This window comes from Magnolia sinica, chromosome 16 (genome assembly GCF_029962835.1).
Source record: "Magnolia sinica isolate HGM2019 chromosome 16, MsV1, whole genome shotgun sequence".
NCBI lineage: Eukaryota > Viridiplantae > Streptophyta > Magnoliopsida > Magnoliales > Magnoliaceae > Magnolia > Magnolia sinica.
Genome location: NC_080588.1, coordinates 61,098,577 through 61,118,708, shown reverse-complemented (window position 1 = coordinate 61,118,708; position 20,132 = coordinate 61,098,577). Strand labels below are relative to the sequence as shown.

The 20,132-nt window shown below is 38.4% G+C and overlaps 1 protein-coding gene across 5 annotated transcripts in view; it reads left to right on the top strand.

Annotated features, from left to right (window-relative positions):
• LOC131229456 (uncharacterized) overlaps positions 1 to 20,132 on the top strand; it is a 51,613-nt gene that overhangs the window by 14,021 nt on the left and 17,460 nt on the right. Inside the window, exons 2-14 of one of the 5 annotated variants that reach the window (XM_058225418.1) lie at positions 3,163 to 3,225; positions 7,085 to 7,178; positions 7,271 to 7,379; positions 7,472 to 7,510; positions 8,613 to 8,696; positions 8,799 to 8,860; positions 10,307 to 10,412; positions 11,088 to 11,237; positions 12,725 to 12,793; positions 12,888 to 12,944; positions 13,038 to 13,163; positions 15,166 to 15,249; positions 15,426 to 15,536. In XM_058225418.1, coding sequence (XP_058081401.1) covers positions 3,165 to 3,225; positions 7,085 to 7,178; positions 7,271 to 7,379; positions 7,472 to 7,510; positions 8,613 to 8,696; positions 8,799 to 8,860; positions 10,307 to 10,412; positions 11,088 to 11,237; positions 12,725 to 12,793; positions 12,888 to 12,944; positions 13,038 to 13,163; positions 15,166 to 15,249; positions 15,426 to 15,536 — 1,152 coding nt within the window. In that variant the 5' untranslated portion in view covers positions 3,163 to 3,164. Of the gene's footprint in view, positions 1 to 3,162; positions 3,226 to 7,084; positions 7,179 to 7,270; positions 7,380 to 7,471; positions 7,511 to 7,640; positions 7,666 to 8,612; positions 8,697 to 8,798; positions 8,861 to 10,306; positions 10,413 to 11,087; positions 11,238 to 12,724; positions 12,794 to 12,887; positions 12,945 to 13,037; positions 13,302 to 15,165; positions 15,250 to 15,425; positions 15,537 to 20,132 lie in introns of those variants that run through there. The other 4 variants (XM_058225417.1, XM_058225415.1, XM_058225416.1 and 1 more) reach the window with 4 other exon arrangements.

The window sequence follows — 20,132 nt, the reverse complement described above, 5'->3', positions numbered from 1 at the left end:
TATCTTCTGCACTTTTATAGGTATATCATCCGTCCTCTCAACCTTTCCTTATCCTTATCTAAACCTTTCCTTATCCTTATCTAAAACCACCTTTACCCCTATTCAAATTCCATTTCAATAAGCTTTATTAAGCACGTGTTCCCAACCCTCCAGGGTCTAAGGCCACACGTAGTTTGATGCAGGGAACATCATAGTTCCACCCTCATGCCCGCATCTTCTTTGAACAACTTTTGAAAGTAACCTCTCCATCCTCCCTAATACCCGCGTCTTTCACCATGACAGTTAGATCCTCAGCCTTCTTGAATCTATCATGGTTTAGCTCTTAGGTGTTTCCTCTCCCTTGTTTTTGCTATTTTGTAGATAACTTTCTATCCCTTTCGTGTGCTCAACATATCGCACAATTAATCATCCACCTTTATACTTAGCTTTACTAGCTTCTTTTTTTCACTTCATTTTTATCATTTCCCACTTTTATACTTAAGCTTTACCAGCTTTTTTTTTTGCTTTGTTTTTATCATTTCGTTTGTTTTGAGGTTTTCCACATTTTTACTTCTCTACCACTATATTTATAACAGGCCTTTGTATTGCTAATTGCCTTATGTAGCACCTTTGTAGTAATATATTTTATTTTATGTTCTACGGTTCCATGATGAATCCTATTCTAATCTTGGGAGGCTAGAAGAGGAAGTCCCATTTCCTTTTCCCACATGGTAAGGGAATGAAATCCTGCTGCCAATATTCTAGCTGGGGGTGTGTTGAAAGACCACCCCTTCTTTTCGCGATTAGTCTCCAATTTTCTTTTATCTTTTCTTCTTCCTGATGAAATTTGAATTCTTTTGATCGTCAAACAAAAATTATTACAAAACCCGAAGGGAAAGAAAATGCTAGCAGGGGCCTAATCTCCCCCAAAAAGCAAGGCCAGTCCAACAAACACCAAATTGCAAAAAACACTAGTGCCAATTCACTGATGGAAAGGAACCGTGTGCATGAACAAGTGGTTCACATACTCCCATCCCAAGCTTGAGCAAGTTGAACCCTCCTCGTGGGCCCCAAATCACATGCCGCCTCACACGCGCCACCCGCCTCTCATGGGCCGTCCACCCCGAGTGTGCCCCTGCATCTCACAAGCAACCCCACTCGGTGTGAAAATGCCCCTGCATTAATTACCCCCACTGAGGAGTCTCGAACACGAGACCTCCCGCTCTGATACCACTTTGTTGCAGGACAATTAACCACTTGCTCTAAAAGCTCAAATTGATAGAGCATGGCGAATTAATCCTTTTATCTCATAGCCCAAGCCCCATATCTCATGGGTTAGGACCTCAGCTGAACCCCCCTCGTGGGCCCCAAATCACATGGGTACATCCTCACATGGGTGGGGCCCGCCTCATACGGGCCGCCCAAATGTGGTAGTGAAAAGATTTAACTAAGAAGACGCCAATTTTGGCCCATTTTCAAATTCTTCTGCCCTAATAAATTCATCTGATACTTCCTCACTTAGATTTTGCTTGAAAGGAGACCACACAACTTGACTACCAATCTTATCCAAAATATCCTCCATGTTGGGCTATGGTTGGGATGTGACTTCGAAGAGAGCTGCAAATTTGTGACACAAAGGACTGTTGCTGCTCCGACCATCTTCTCAAAATCAGATAATTATAGTCCCCGACTTCAAATCCAATACCCTGAGAGAAAGTTGTGGTGCATCCAGGATGGCTCTACAAATGACAGAGCTTTGTATATCTTCTTCTTTGTTTCTTTCCTTAATTTTTTTAAAAAGCATAGTTAGAGCTTGCATATCTTGAAGGAGCTGCATACCACCCATTTTCCTGTAAGTCATTTTTTGCCATCATCTCCTTTCTCCATAGAGAAATTTATTCTTCCCCAAATCACTATAACAATTTCCCTAGAAAAGTTGGTTCCATAATTTTGATCGATTTCATCCCCATCTTCCCAAGACATAAGGTTTGGTTTCTCTTCCTATCCTTGCTCGAAAATTTCTTGAGTTTTCGAGCATGTTGACAACATGCTAGGGGCAACTAAAGAGTGACATAATAAATTGGCATGGTGAGGCAGCATTAATGAGAGTAATATGCTCGCCCAAGATTGGTATTTCTCTTTCCAATATGATAACTGACGTTGCATTCTTTCTATGATTGGATCCCATGAACCCTTGGATGGTTCCCCAATACACAGTGGCAAGCCAAGGTAAGTAGTTGGAAGCATAGTTCCAAACTCACTGACTTGACTTGAAACTCAGCCGAGTCGACTCAACTCGCTGAGATTTTGAGGCAAGTCATTGAGAAACTCTCTCATGAGATGGGTTTGATCCTGACTTGGCCAGACTCATCGAGTCAGTTCACTGACTCTGCCAACTCAGTCTGAGTTTGTATGACTGGGGCTGAGTTACTCACATGGTGGAGCTTACATTTTAAATAAAATGATAAGTGTGTGGCATTTTCATCCCTTAATCTCCCGCTGGGGAGGTAGCGAGCTTAACCATCTCAGTACACGTTACTAATCTCACTCTAAGTTCTATTTTATATCATACATACTAGTTCAAATATTAATTTTGCTACTCAGCTTATTCTTATTTAACTATCTCGAGTCGAGTCAGGTAAAGACTTGTTCAAGTCTTCGAGTTGAGCTGACCTGGCTGGACTTTGAGTTGAGTCGTGTTTTTTGGGTTTTTGAACTATGGTTGGAAGAGCACCAACTTTGCAACTCAAAACTCCTAGCAGCTCAGCCACCTCGCCAGTCAAGGCTGACTTGCAAGTTGCAACCCTCAAGACTGATTCCCATCATTCCACCAATTGCTGGGTTTTTTTCGAGGACTGCGACTGCTCCAAAGCATCTCAGTATGCATTTTAGATTAGCCACTGCTGGCTGGTGTCACAGAGGATCAAAGCATTAGCTGCAAACTTCTAATGAGAAATTTCAAAGTCCAATTGATTCACTTTGAAGCCACTGACAAAGTTTGAGTTTGATAAAAAAAATGTGCGACTGTACGATTTAATGATGGCAGTGAGGACATATTGTGCATGCGTGCATGTGTGTGTTATTTATTTATTTATTTTGGGTGGTAGGAAGAGAGATTTTTTTTATCTACTATTGCTTGCAAAGAACTGAAACTTCTGCTCCAATCTTTATTTTCTTCTCCAGGTATGGATGAAAGGGTAAACGATAGTGAATCCTTGAAGCAGCGTATCGAGCAGCTAGAACATGGTAAGTACATTCACATCCTTCCATGACTATACCTGGCTCATATGGAGTTCTTTGCTATTATAACTATATCTTTTTTTTTTTTTCCATATTAGTATCTTTTCACTGTTACAAATTAGAAGTTGTATACCTATTTTGTGTAGACAATAAATATGTGATGGACTGATTTCATGGAATTGCCATATATCCAGTTGCCTTGTGCATGGTCACCAAGACTGCCCACTTCTACAAACCCAAGTGCATTGGTTCATGAATTTAGGGTATTTTTCTCTTAATCTTTTTGGGAACCCAGTAAAATGTAAAATATAATCTTGAAAAAAGTATTCAATATTGGTAATGATGGCCGTAATGGTCACCACCGTTACGATATGGGATGTAACGCCCATGATGACCTTTTTTTCCTAAAACCTGCATCGGTCCCTTAATGAACCGTTATGGGTCATTTTTCCATAACATGTAATGGTTCCGCCGTTATGATCATGTAACCATTTTTTAATATCTTGATGTTGAACCTTGACTAAGAGACTAAGAGGGTGTGATGTGAGCATGGTTTGTTTCTAAGAAGTTGCATGCTTTGGTTCCTTTTATGTAGATGAATTGATAATGTTAAAATCATATTTAAAGAAACATAATACAGCAAAAAAAGGTACTGGAGAAGTATGGGTTTAATTTGGGTATGATTCCAAAGAAAACAGTCAAAGTAGAAAGTACGGCTATGCCAAAAAAGAGGAAGTGAAAAGTTAAGAGTTTAACTTAAAAAAAAAAAAAAAAAACAGTTAAACAAGTAATAATGCACATAGCAACATTTCTAGGATAAGCTCATTATACAGCTCTTGTGCATGGTTCCGCCTTGATGTTTTCATGGTATCAAATCCGTCCGACAGGGTTGCCCCGCCTTAAAAATTGATGACGCCTTAAAAATTAGGCTGATCCACCCGTCATGTCATTCAGCCACCAAATGAAATAGAGGTTTTTGGGTGCTTGCCCATTGTTTTCAATGGTGGCCCACTGTGTTGTTTTTATGCAACCTACCTACGCATCAAGTGAGCCCAACATGATAATGTGATTTTCAAAATATCAGACCTATACAATCATAAGGTGGGCCATAACATAGATCGCAATGGACAACTGCCCGAGAACCTCCAAAATCACACGGTGGACCACACAACCATTGGATTGGTCTTATTTTTGGGGTGTCCACTTCCATAGTTGGCGGATCTTATGAATAGATCCGATGACATACAATCGATGGTGGGTCCCATTCTCAACCTTCGTACAATAGGACGGACTAGCTACTCCCCCCCGCCTGTGCGAAGCTCGGAATAGGCTGGGGCTCTGAGGGGCCACTGTGATATATGGGTTTATCTACACCGTCCATCCATTTTTCCATATCATTTTAGCATATAAGCACAAAAGTGAGGCAGATCCAAGGCTCAAGTGAACCACACAGTGAGGATTAAACACCCACCATTAAAAACTTCTTGGGAGCCACAAAAGTTTTGGATTAAGCTAGTTTTGTGTCTTGCCTTCATTCAGGTCTATGTGAGCTTATGAAGAGATTGGATGGAAAATGAACATCATGGTAGGCCCTAGGAAGGTTTTAATGGTGGGCGTCATTATCACCACTGCTTCCTGTGGTGTGGTGCACTTGAGCCTTGGATATGTCCCATTTTTTGGCTTATACCCTAAAATGATATCGCAAAATGGATGGATAGTGTGGATAAACCCGTACATCATGGTGGGCCCCTCAGAGCCCCAACTATTTCGGAGCTTGGGACAGGCAGGGGTAGTACCCAATCTGCGTCCTGTACAATATGCTTATTCTACATCGCTGTATATATCTGAAGGCCCTGGCATCATTTCAAAAAGGGGAGTTGATTTTAATTCTGTAGATCATGACGCTTGACATGCACCAAGAAATTGTACAAATGGCATACCATAACTCAAATTAAAGTGATTAAATTGTGGAAACCAAGTTGCCTAACCTCTTATTCTTGGCCACTAGTTTGTTAAAATAGGACCATGGAATATTTTCAGTTTTAACTGTCTAATCAATGTCCACCAATTTGATAGTTAGACTCAGATGATAAAATAATCTTAATTTTTGTTTCCTGATACATCTAAATTAGGAACATTAAATTTAACAGTTTAGTTTCAAATACATGTTGGCCAATTAATTTATAAGTGCCTCATGTCATCCACTGCACTCCACCATAGCATCAAAGTTTATCTCTTTGAAAACGTAGGCAATGACTCATTGGGCGGCATACGTGTCATGGATCTGTGTGTATTACATACTTGTTAGAGATCCATAACATTCATCAGGTAGAGATACCGTGAGCGTAACATGAACTAAAAATAAATTTGGTTTTATAATTAGAAAGGTCAAACTTCTATGAAAAATTCTGGGTGGTTAGAGAAGAAACTCTAACGTAAAAATTCAACATAGAAATGTGGCTCTCTTGATTAGTGTAGTACCCTCATTTTTGTGAGATGGCATTTCCGTAGTGCACCCTACAAGATGAATACACATGATCTCTGACATATGCACCATAAGGATGGATATTTAACACACATTTTGCACCCTCAGTTGAAGTGAACACACGTTAAATCACTACTCTCCACCACATTCACACCCCTCTTGAAAAATACTGAAAACTTTAATACTCTATGATAATGTGATGGATGGTGTGCAGGCACTTAGAAATTAGATGGATAAGTGGAAATGAAAAGAAGGATAGAGTTAGATATGAATGCATCTGAGGGAACTTAGGGGTTGTATTTTACCAATAGATATTAAGATGGGGGAAAGTAGACTTAGATGGTTTTGTCATGTGCAACGGAGACCATGAACCGTGCCCGTTAAGAGCAGTGTTTTAAATAGCATATAGCGTGGCGTTTGGCCCTCTATAGCGTGTAGCGTAAGCTACACAATCCTTAATATTTTTAATTAAAATAATAGAACATATGATAAAATTTACAAAATGCATAATTTCTATTAGTTCTTGACTAGGAATCCATATCATCAACCACATATTTCCATGCAAAATCCCTCTCTCTCTCTCTCTCTCTCTCTCTCTCTCTCTGCCTTTAGACATCTCTAAGTATGACTTCTTTATGGTCCGGATTGATCTAAGTGTTTTATCTACGATATGGACCACAATTTGGATGGTCTGGATTAGTTTAATTTAGTGTCATCTGTCATAGGTATAAGTCATCACCATTTTAAAATAGGTGTTTAACTAACATAGAAAAAACACTTGAAAAAAATGAGATTTCAGGTAGCTTACGCTATCCACGCTACACACTATGCTACGCTACATGCAATGTAGCTTATGCTACATACCCTGTAGCTTACGCTACCAGGGAATTACGCTAGATGCATACGCTACATAGCATACACTACACCCTACACTACAATGCTACTGAAAAACACTGATTAAGACTGAGTTGGTACAAGTTGAAGGCTCTAAAAGGGCAAGACCCAAAGGACGTGGATGGGAGGTAACAAGAAAAGACTTGATGACCTATGGTCTAATAAATTGAAGGTCTGGTCCTTGATAGAGTGGCACGGGGGAACATGATTCAGGTAGCCAAGCCCAATTAATTGGGATAAGGCTTAGATGATGATGATATATTAGTTGTTGAGCTTGAGCCAACTTAGGCAGTGCCGTGTTGCAACAATGTGGTTGCATTTTGAAGCTAACCTCTGCCAAAGGAAAAAACAAAAAAGAGGGGGAAAAAAAAAATCAAGTGTTAGGTATCAACTACCGATTATGAACACTATCATTCTATGATCAACTATTCAAGATTCAAGGACTAAGTTAATGAATCTTCTTCATGAACTACTGTTGTTTTGCAGAGCGTGACGAACTTCGGAAAGACATTGAGCAATTGTGCCTTCAGCAATCTGGCCCTAGCTATCTTGCTGTGGCTACTCGAATGCACTTTCAAAGGTGTGTAATTGGTTTAACACATTACCTTTTTGTGTTGTGCATTTCTATGCAACCAATAAAATTTCTTCATACTCAAAGTAAATCCCTACCAGGACAGCTGGTTTGGAGCAGGAGATCGAGAACTTAAAAAAGAAATTATCTGGATGCATGAGAGATAATCGGAATCTTCAAGAGGAGCTTTCAGAGGTCTATCATATCAAAGTAAGGCTCCAATTTCATTGTTCATGGTAGTTATCCAAGTGTTAATTCCTGTTTCAATTTCGTCTCTAATCTGGTTACCTTTTTGTCTTCAGAGCCAGCTAGCAGATTTACATAGTACGGAGGTCTCAAAGGTAACTTATCTTTTCTTTTTTTTTTTTTTTTAAATAAAAATTTCTTTGGTTTTCCTTATTGCTATTTGTTTTATTTATTTCTACAAATATCTATTCAATTCGTGGGTCAAATCTCAGGCCCAAAGTCCTTTTTAAGCAATGAAGGAAGCATTAAGGTTGGCCTACTGAATGTGCTGCTTCCTGCGTCTTGCCAGACAAGCTCAAGAAATGCTGATTTAAGAATGCATTTATTGTCTGCTTCATGCATTTGAAACTCTAAATAGTGATCTAACTTTAGAAAGGATTGATAGGGCTTAAATATGGATTTTGTCTCCCTAGGCAATTTTGTTTGTGCCAAATGACTTCAAAGGGAATTCCTGCAGTCAAATGAAACAACAAGAGTCGTTCTATTTCTTCTTGCTACATCTTTACTTCCTGTTCATCAGCCAATTCACATTCTCAGGCTGGTTGTTAAGTAGTATCTAGGAAAATAGTATTTTCCTTTAAATAGGGGGATTAATCAAGGTCTACCTGCTGTTATTCTTCATTAATTTTTCCAGAACTGTTTTTCTATTACCGCTTATATTAAATTTCACGGAAAATTTTGGGGTTGAGGTTGTCTTGTGTTATCAAGAAGTTGAATTTCAGTTTATTTATTGAACACTCCGCTATGGTTTTTTTTTTTCCAGCTAGGTACTTCTCCACTTGGAATGTAACGGAAAAGTGCAATGATTACAAATTCCTTTACCTGTCCTGAAAACATCTGCATTTGACCAACGATTGCTGTGTTTGGTTTATCAGCAGTAAAACCGTAATGATGGCTGGCACTTTTCCATTACTTTAATGTCAAATCATCAAATTCATACACTGATGTGCCTGTTTGGATTTGAGATTTCTATAGTAATACATGAAAAGCACAATGATTGCAAATTCCTTGTCTCCTGAAAACATCTGCATTTGGCCGATGATTGCCACGTTTGGTTTTGCGGTGGTAAAATAGTAATGATGGCACTTTTCCATTACATTAATTTATTCTTTCTTCAAGCTCTGGCAAAACTGTATGTGCACTTCTTTCATTTATTTATTTATTTATTTAAATTTCTCAGTTCTGTTGTTGCTGCAGAACATGGAAGCAGAGAAGCAGCTGAAATTCTTTCAGGGTTGTGTAGCTGCAGCATTTGCTGAAAGGGATAATGCATTAATGGAGGTTTTAACATTTTAACTTTTTAGAGTCATGCAATCTTTGACATCATTTTCATGCATCTGTTTTCTGAATGGTTTTAGATCTGTGTCTCGTAAATTGTATCAGGCGGAGAAGGCAAAGGAACGAGAGGAGGCCATGCCACAAAAATTAAATGTTTTTGAAAAGAGGTAACTTTTTGGCCTCAAACTTGTTATTTTCATTTAATCCCGTCGTATAATGTTCTCAATGGTTGGGGATGCCAAAACTCTTTGAAAAAGTTCAGGACCAACTAAAGAGAATATAAACTTGAGAATGTGGTAAACTTTGAGTATTTGTATATCCTTGAAGTCATTGGAGGTGTAATATGTGCTATGCAATGTGGTGAATGTTGCCCTCTGTGATCATATTGGAATTAGTGTTGTTGGAGAATCTGTCAAAGAACTTGCAGAAAACTTAACTAAATTGCCCAAATGAGGTCCCGACATGTATTACTAAACTTTAGGCTTGATAGTTTTCTGTCAAGATGCTTTTGGAAACTTTGAACTTGTAGATACAACAGGAGTTCTGATGGTGTTACCAGTGTTTGAAATATTGGTATTGCGTTATGTATCGCATTCTTGGGATACGGATATGTATCGGTTATCGCATGTGATATATCGGTTGTATTGCGTAATGTACCGATGTTGTTGGAAACATTGAGAAATTGGTCGAATTTTTCAATGAAACTTTAGCGATTGTTAAAAAAAGACATCAATAAACTTATAAATCAAAATATTTAAAAAAAAAAAAAACACGTGCACATAATAGGTTTTCTTTATATGGATTCCTAATCCATCCGTTGTCGATCTGTTGATGCAAGTATATTCAAAGTATATTCATTTAATTTATAAATGTAAGAAAATGTGTGGAAAGACAAGCAATACATTCAAAAATGAAAGAAGAATCACTAGATTAGGTTACCTACATGTTTGAATTTATGTTTGGACAGATTGCAATCGATTTGTGGGAAGTTGAGATTTTATTTTATTTTATTTTATTTTATTTTTTCAGTTTTCCATAGTACGGCCCATCTCCTCCAAATCTCGAAATCGAAGCTTCGAATCTATGATTTTTCATACAAAATATGAAAAAAAAAGAGGATTTATAACAATTTGACACTGATTTAACATGATTTACTAAAAAAAGGATTGAAAATTGAAAATGCTCACTGGATGAAACATGTGGGATATATCGCACTACTTGTGCATTTCGTATCGCACAGGTGGCATACAAGATATATCGTGTGATATATTGGCCGATATCGTTGATATTTAAAACACTGGGTGTTACTATTTAAGAGATATCTAGGAAAATGAATTTCGTCGCATTATTGCCAAGAGATATCTTAATATTCGAGATACCATTTGAATTAACATTGCTGTCAGAATATCCTAACATATTCTAAAAAAATAGAGCAATAACATTGTAAAAAAAAATTGTAACTGAAATTCTAAGTTAAACAATTTGAGATAACTATGGAAAAAGAATATTGTAGCATATAACTATGTAAAAAGAATTTTTTAGCATTATTGTTAGAATTATGTCGATGATGATGTTTTTATTTATTCCTGACACATGCAATGCTACCTGTGTAGCAGAGTTGAGGAGCTGAGGTCAGCATGTCTTGAAGAAGAGAAACATAGGACTGCTCTTCAGATTGAAGTGATGAATTTAAAAGACCAAAATGAATCCCTTGAGAAGGTAAATAACTGAACCATATTGTTCTCATCATTTAGAGTTTGAAGATAAGACATCTCAACTAAATCAGTTGTTCTATTTGATGATTATCTGCAGTATATGGTACGGCCCATTGACATCTCAATTAGCATTTGAAGTCTAACACATGCACATGAGGCATTGAATGTTAACTTTTGCAAAGAAATGTTTTCTTAGAATTCTATCTCAATGTCTTCCTGTCTGATTATGCAAGAAGCAATTTTTTGCTGTTTTGAGTTTCTTTCTCTGCTCTTCTTTGCTTAAGACTACATAAAGATGCTTTGACAAGAGTATGTGGTTGTTGGATTCAATTCTTTTGTCAAATTTCAATTAGGACTGATAGATGACTACTCCATGATAAACTGAAATCTTAACATGAATTTCTGTTTCGTTGCACCCTGATCCATAGCTTACAGTGTTAACTGTTAATTGCATTTAGCATTTTTTTAAGCAATAGTCACTTGAACTTATCTCCATGCATATTGTTTCTCATCTCTATGTCAAATACAATGCTGGACTTCAGAATATACCAAGTGCGATTGGTTAGACTGACTTTTTGGATCTCTTTTGAATATAAACTATTTCTTTAATAATTTGATCAGCTTCCTTCAAATAGCATTTTTTTTATGCCTTATTCTTTTTTCTTTTTTTTTTCTTCAGGTTATTAATAAGTTTTATGATATCAGACAAAATGCTCTTGGGCACTTTGAAGATATAAATATGAAAGATAAATGTGGATGCCTTTTGGAGGATCCTGCGGAAATATGGAGTTTTGATTGCCACAATGAAACTTCCACCTCTAAATACATTGTGAGTTAAGAGTACCTGTATCTGATGCATTTTGAGGCTGTGTGGTCAACTTTATTGTTTTGCATTTAACCATGATTGGAATCCATTTATGGATTTAACCTCAAATGGTGTATGTACGTATCTTTTCTGATGTTTGGAAAACTTCTTAAGCTTTGCCTTTTAGTGCGCGCACACACACACACACACACACACACACACACACACACACACACACAGGAATGCTCACCTGTGCACCAGTTCTCACGAGAACTCATGAGAACTTTTTCAGAACTCATCACAGGTGATGTAGGCCCAAAATTTGAACGGTCCATGTGATGCAGCACCTCATAAAACCCCCGCGGCCCGACTTTCACCCTTATCCAAAACTTTGGTGGGCCATGGCAAAAGAGAGACAAATCAAGGGAGGAAACTGTTTCCTTTTTCCATGGCCCACCAAGGTTTTGGATAAGGGTAAAAGTCGGGCCTCAAGGGTTTCATGGGGTGCTGCAACACATGAACGGTTCAGATTTTGGGCCCACATCACGTGTGATGAGTTCTGAAAAAGTTCTCATGAATTCTCGTGAGAACTGGTGTGCAGGTGAGCATTCTAATATATATGTATATATATGTATGTATGTATATATTTAGGTGAGAACTCGTGCACACCTTTGCACACATGTCATGGGCACAAAATCCAAACAGTCCATGTGATGCAGCAACCCATGAAACCCCCAGGGCCCAACTTTTAGTCCGATCCAAAACTTTGGTGGGCCATCGCAAAGGGAGAGGCAAATCAAGGGAGGAAACTGTTTCCTTTATTATGGCCCACTAGAGTTTTGGATCAGACTAAAAGTTGGGCCCTGGATGTTTCATGGGGTGCCGCATCATATGGACCGTTTGGATTTTGTGCCCATGACATGTGTGTAGAGGTGCGCACGAGTTCTCACCTAGGAAGGTGTGCAGGTGATCATTTCTCTCTCTCTCTCTCTCTCTCTCTCTCTCTATCTATCTATCTACACACACATGTAGATACACACTTGTATGTATGTATATGTTTTTATGTCTCCTAACACCATTCATCAATCATTATGCTGCATTAGGATCGAGCAAACCTTGACATTAGTTAACTATTCCTTTGAACTGGAAATACCTACAGAACTAACACATGTTTGGCATCCATATCCATTTCATGCATGCTCTGGAAACTAGAAATTGGATGTAAATTCGAGCTTTTGTTTTGACAGATTTTGTTCTTAACTTCACAATCACATCCATGATATATCCTGCCATATCTTGTACTTGACACTCTAAATCACCTCATCTGGATACAATACTGCATGCCCATGCAATTATCCAGGTAGCATTGTGTAGGCCCCCTTGCCAACCAAATTATGGCCAATGTTTCCACTGTATGATGCATATTTTTGAATTATATACATGTTTTCCCCCTAAATCTCATAGTATATATGCTTCTGACAACTAAGAGGACTTTTTTTTTCCCCCTACAGGGCTCTCTAGAAGAAGAATTGGAGACATTGAGAAGTTCCATAGACAATCTTCAGAACAGATTGCGTATGGTATGCATTCATTCATGGCAGATTGTCATTATGAATTTTCCAGACTTGCTTTCCCTTGCATTAAAAATAACACTGGTCGTCATCTCTGGTATAGGGATTGGAGATTGAAGAACACTTGAGAAAAAAGGTCAGCACATTGGAAGAAAAGCATGTAAGAAGTTAGATATTGTCATGGAGCTCACCTAGTCATCTCTGGCATTTTGCATCTGTTCATTTTCTTATACCTTATTGACTCCAAATGCAGATTCTTTCAGATGAAATGATCAGTAACAGATTATCAGCATTACGCCATTTTCATACTCAACGCAGATGTGAAGTCATGGATTTATTGGAGGAAGAGAAAACTTGGATAAAATCATTGCTTGTTGAGGTACACGAGAAAATGGGACAGCTTCGCATGAGCAGAACATCTGATTTTGAGGCTTTTCAGAGAGATGCAAAGTGTGTTGACGTTGAGTGCAGGGATGTACATATAACTAGTGACGTTGATCCTAGTGTGGTTGCCATGGTTTGTTTCTGTTGCTCGAGTCAAATACCACCAGCTTTTTGTTGCTCTCTGATTTTGTTTTTGGTTGCAAAGTTCATCTCTCTTGGCTTTATCATTTGTTTGTTCTGGTTAATTGATTTGTGAGTAACTATACTAGATAATTCATGAAACATTAAACATGTATCTTTTGTTTCTTGTTATACCTGTAAATTGGAATTCACAGGATTGATGCCCAGAATAAGAAAGATGCTGACATGTTGTTCGAGAACAGGGTACTATCACAAGACTTAGTGAGCCTTAGGGTAGTTATCACCATGCATGGTCTGCCTTTTAGTTTCAGAGGACTTGTGTGCAACAATATCTCATCTTTCTCCTGTTAAACAAGGAATGGGCAGCAAGGAGGTCTTTTTGTTCCTTCCCATCTTCACTGTTATGTGGTGGAATAGAGGAGTATAATGGATGAATATATTTGAGGGAAGGCCTTGGAGGAGATGGATTGCCTAGGGGGTTTAAAAGAAAGGGAACAAAGAAGGAAAAAGAAAAGACTGCTTGGGTCCCTACTCATGGTTCAGTAGTAGATACTGTGTTTCAACACTGAGGGCACGGGTTCGAGTGCCCATGTGGTGTGTTTGGGTGTGAGTGTGTGTGTAAAAGAAAAAAATAATAATAATAATAAAAGAAAAGAAAGAAAAGACTGCTTGCAGTGGATGGTGAGAAGAGGACCACCTGGCTCCTTTATTTGATCAGTTTGCACTTCTTCAGAAGTTTGATGCAAGTTTACAAACAGTTCCAACCTACTATTCTTTTTCATGATGTCTAGAGCCTATGTCTAACGAATTTCATGAAATTAAACTCGATGGTAAGAGTACAGGAAACCAGGTCTTGGGGGATGGGGAGTGTTGGTTGTTTTCTCTTACACCTGCATGCATGCATATTGCCACTTGAGAGTTGAGAAGCACTCCTAGTTTCCTCTTCTTTTGTTTTGAACATGTTTTCGTTCTAATTCTTATTATTTTTAGAAGAATTTTCATCGAGTTGGTTGAGTTGCTAGCATGTTCCACTGATTCCGAAACTTCAAAATTGAAAGAACAATTTCCAAGTTGAGTTCAAGTTATTGAACATTTTGTCATTGCCTCTAAAGATTGTCTTACCCATTCTGCAACTTTTCTTTGGGCATGTCTTATTCCATTCTATGCATGCATCTATATTTTACTGGAGTCATTTTCTATGATGTCAGGCATGTCAATATCTGCTGTGAACTCATGAAAGCTGTGGTTTTAGATGATCAATGTGTGCATTTGGGAAGGGTAATGGTGTTAGATGCACACATTGCAAGAATGGGTTTGGATGAAATACACACTTTGTTGGAAGAAAACTTGAAATCCAGAAGTTCGTGCCTAGATGAGAATAATGAACAGATGATTGCCTTAATGGATAGTTGGCTCTTTTCATTCTTGGTTCTTAATCAATTCTAGTATTCTATCCATAAAAAAAAAAAAAAAAACATTAAACTCAATATGCATACCATGTGGATGAGATGCCATATTCATATCCAAGTTCTAGATTTCAGGGAATGAAGAGTCGCATGCCTACTTCTTGTGTCTGTGCCTATGTTCATATCTGTATTTGGGACATGTACATGGATACGGCTTGGCATCAACAGATATAGATTATTAGTGCCTCTAATTTGCATAGCACTGATGGGATCAACAGTCTGGCGATGCTAAATATCTATGCATTTGAAGCTATACTTGTAACTTCTCTATTTTAGTCTCTCTCTTTCTCTCTCTTTCTTTTCTTTTCTTTTTCTTCTTCTTCTTCTTCTTTTTTTTTTTTTTTTACTGGTTCAAGTTCTCCATTAAATGAATTTAGTTTTGCGGTGCAGAAGAACAGTATTGCTTCACCAAGTACGGTGCCTGATGGAATGGTTCATTCCTCAGATGCCCTTGCACAGGCAATGCAAGAGAAGGTCTTTTTTTTTTTTCCTTCGAATGTCCCATCATGTCTTCCATATCAATGTTTTTCGGTTAACTATTCAGCATATATATATATATATATATATATATATATATATATTATTTATTATTTTTTTTGCCTTTAGAATGTTTTGTAGGTCACTAACTTTACCTGTTGTCTCTTTATCAGGTTTCTGCCCTATTACTACTGTCACAGCAGGAAGAAAGGCATTTACTGGAGAGGGATGTAAATGCAGCTCTTCAGAAGAAGATGGATGAACTTCAAAGGAACTTATCTCAAGTAATTTCCCATATCAGTTATTTGGTGCATTTTGGCTCAGAGATTGACTCTCTAGTACATAAGTCATATTGAACTGTTGATCTACATTGTTCAAGTGTGACTATAAGACCTTCAGAAAAGTGTTCTCAAAAAGCACGTTAGCATCATCATCGTCATCATCAAAGCCTTACCCCAAAATTAATTGGGGTCCATAAATCCTATTCCACCATGTCACTCTATCAAGGGTCATAACTTATAGTTGGACCATAGGTCACCAAGTCTTTTCTTATTATCTCCACCCATGTCCTTTTGGGCCTTCCCCTTGCCCTTTTAGAGTCTTCAACTTATACCGCCTCACTCCTAATTGGCATAGTTCTTGGTCCCTGTCTTTATATCCTGGAATTCGTAATAAGAAGAATAAAATTAATAGAATAATTGAAGGAGTTAGTTAGCTTACTCACTGATAACTAACTCAAAGGAAATTTAGGAAGTAAAGTATTGATGACAATGAAAGCGGTGGGGTAGGACAGGCTATTCCTAACCTAGATATACGGGTTTGATGTCCATCTGCTAATGTGACAAAAGACATGGATTGATGACTATACTAACTGAGATAAAACACTATGCATAACGCTCATATGACTGGAAGGTCCTGAGTCAATGACCGAGTGTGCATTATCGGATGATGCAAGACAAATGCTGACTGTGCAAGAGTAGGTGTGGATGACGATGCATAGGTGGAGTGATCGTTCAGAAGTCTGGCAGATTCTTCCTTGAACAGTGTAACTGTATCACCGGAAGTACTGGGCTCAAAAGTGATAGGCTTTTAGAGACATAACCCTCGGTGCCATCATCTGAGGTATGAACCTAATTCGCCCAAGCAGGCTCACCAATAAGATTTTATTATGTGTCCGTTGTGTGGTTACTGAGACCACAATGAATGCACTGTCGGTTGCTACGACCACGACCACGGCTACCACTGAAATCTGTACCACAACCACCCCAATTGTTTCGGCCTCCAAACCGACCTCCCCCTATGTCTCTACCACCAAAACGACCATCATAACAATGGCCACTACCATGAATTCCCACATCTCCTCTACTAGATGCAGACATAATTGCAGAACTATCTGGCGAGGATGAATTCTATACATTGACCACACCTAAACACGAACAAAAGCCTTAATAGTAGATGGGATCTTGTTACCTCTAAGAACCTAAGCTTTGATGGGCACTCAAGATGAAGACTGGATAGGAATTTGGCAACATGGAATTTCTCTCTTTACTGTCGCATAGCTTCATAATCTGTTGATAGGGTCTGGTATACGTTTAGTTACTCCCACATGCCTTGCAAGGTAGAATAATACTCTCCGATGCTCTTATGTCCTTGTCGAAGAGCGAAAATACTCTAAAGTAACCTTATAAATTCAAGTTGAGTCTTGTTCTTTTGAATACATATCACCTTCAAGTTATCCTAGACTTCCTTCGTTGTCTTGAAAAGATAACATTTGCACTAATCTGAGGCTACATACTATTCCATAATAAAGCCTTAATTTGGGCATCCGCTGCCACCCAATCTTTACACTCTATTGAACTTCCGTCAGGTGTTGGGGAATTCAAGTATTTTAATCTCCTTGTAACAAATGCCTCTACTGATTTGACCCACTACAAGTAATTTACCCCCATCGAGTTTAGTTGATGTAATATGAAAATTCATTGACTCAGATGGAGGCAAAAAACTCTTGGCTTCATTCTTGACATCCATCGATTGAGGAGAAATCAAACACCCAAGGAACGATAACTTTGACTTGCCCTATAGGTATTTCAAAAACCAATGTATATGAACGAACATGATCACTTGATGGAACTTCTTCTTTGATCACTTGATGGAACTTCTTCTTTCAACACCTTGATGCGTACATTGATGCTTTAATCCTTGCAATTCTCATCTTCAAAACATATTTTCAATCTCAAATCTGATTACAAATCTGGCCATAAACACGTAGTGCCCGACTTTTGTCCATCACGATGGATCTATATGAAGTGGGCCTCACATACATTCAAGAGACAAGATTACATGGCCTACCATACGATGGTTGAGAGAGATTCGAGTAGATCAGCCCCCAACCACCTTAGATTTTCACCTCAAAACAATAAAAGGAAAAAAGAAAAGAGAAGAAACGTTGAAGAAGAAGGAAGAGATCGATGCTCAGATACATTTAGGAGACGATTACATGGCCCAGCATACAATGGTTAAGAGAGATTTGAGTAGATCAGCCCCCAACGGCCTTAGATTTTTCCCTCAAAACAATAAAAGGTAAAAAGAAAAGAGAAGAAATGTTGAAGATAGAAGAGATCGATGCCTACATCAATTATGCTTTGATAATGTGTGGACGAATTGAGAAAGGAGGAAAGAGAAGAAGAAAAGAGAAGTAAGAGAGAGAATGAGGATTAGGGTTCTCAGTTCTCACGTCCCCACCTCTCAAGTCTATTAACATGGTTTTCAATATTTACAAGTATGCCATCAATAACAAAATAAAAAAGTTCCCATTACTGATGAGGATGAAGACAACCAAATGTTAGACTGGGCTGATGTACTTGCCGAGTAGTTTTGGGATGGATTAGAGAGTATAAAGAGGCCTAAATATCTTCCACAATGGGCCAAATATGTAGATCCATCAATGGACCGCGCATTGTGGCACCCGCGGTACACTTTTGGGTCCACAAAAGGGTCTTTTGGTGGCGTTTTCCTTTGATGTAAGGCTTAGATTAGTGCTAGGGCTTTCATTTTGTTTCCCTCTATATAAAAACTTAATAAACAGAAAATGTCTAGTAGCTTTTGGGACATTTTTATCTTCTTGACAACCCTTGGGCTAAGGGTTTGTGCGAGTGCATGTTTTCACGAGTGGGGTGCATAATCGAGGTCATCAAAACTGGTGAGAGCTTTGATTATTCGCTAATTATTGCCTTGTTTTTTTTTTTTTTTTCTTTTTCTTTCTTTTTAAGTGGAATAATCTCTATTCTTGGATTTGGTGTGTTTGGACATGATTAGGTCCTAGGGTTTGATATAACTACGTGCCGTTGACAATTTTCATTTGTTGGCTACACTATATTTAGTATCAGAGCCTCAACTTCCACCAATGTTTTGTCCTTGCATGAGCTTCTTATTCTATGATGATGTTGCATAGACACAGATCCAGTAGAAGAGATTTGCTATATTAGAGGCAAATGTAGACAATAGACACAAATCCAGTAGAAGAGATTTACCATATTAGAGAGGCAAATGTAGACAATCTCTCGACAACTTGCCATGCTATTAGCGAGGAATGAACTATCAACTCAAGAAGACGATGACAATGAATCGAGTGGGAGTGACATTAATCTATTCCATCGTGAAGCTCTATTTATTGAGCCGCGATGAGTGAGAAGGAGGGATTATTATAACCGAAGTAGAGAGCTGGAAGTGAAGGTGGAAGTCCTTGAATATCATGGCAGTATAAGTGGGGATGATTTTTTGGATTGGATCCATGCAAGGGAAATAATTTTTTGTTACAAAGATGTGCACGGAGCAAAGTTTAAGGGTAGAGCTTCAGCGTGGTGGGAACATGTTAAGACCACTCAAGAAAGGCGTGGAAAGTCCAAATTGAAAACATGGGAGAAGATGAAGTCGCTCATAAATGAGGTCTTTCTACCCATCAACTATGTGTAGTCTCTTTTTCAACGATTATAGCATGTCCAACAAGGGGACAAGACCAAAGAAGAATACGCGGAAGAGTTCCATCATCTGGTAGCTTGAAATAATTTATTCAAGATCGAAGAGTATAGCTGGTTACTCACTTCATGAATGGGCTACGACCCACTATTGCAAACCAGTTGGGGACAGTGTTCCCATTGTTGACGAAATGTTGATATTATCGCCGATAATATTGGTGTCGCTAGACTAGCGACATCAATACTCCAAATTTTTGTCTCTCCGGATTATCGGCGAAATATCGGCGATATCGTCGATAATTTTGTTATCGCGGAGAATATCGATTGTAGCCACCAACCACATAACCTATTACAAGAAAACAGTTGCCAACGACCTCTTTTTTCGATAAATAGGTAAAAATCGGGAAATAAAATCGGAATATCGCTTTGATTTTGCTATTTTTGTAAGTACGCGAGAGTGATCTTGTACCTGGCTGATTGAAACTCAAAAGTCAGAATAATGCCTCGATCGACAACGCCAATCTTCGAACATTGCACAGAGAGGTAAGAAACCTTTCTCGATTGGAAGCTCGAAAATTCGGCAAAAATCAGGGATTTTGGGAATTTCCTCCCGATTTGGGAATCATTTAGGGTTTTGAAACCCTCCCTAAAAAGTCCCTCTTTCTTCGGTGAGAATCCCCCTCTGAATGAAATTTCACGTTTTTTTTTTTTTTCGACTTCGAGTTGTCGATGACATAGGGGACGCAGAATAGTGCAGAAAGGCTTAGTAGCGATTCGCTACATCACCAAGTTCCGTGGACGCCACCATGATATATTTGTTATATCCATACCATCCATCCATTTGGTGAGATTATTTTATTCCATGAGTCAAAAAATGAGGTATATCCAAAGCTCAAGTGGACGCCA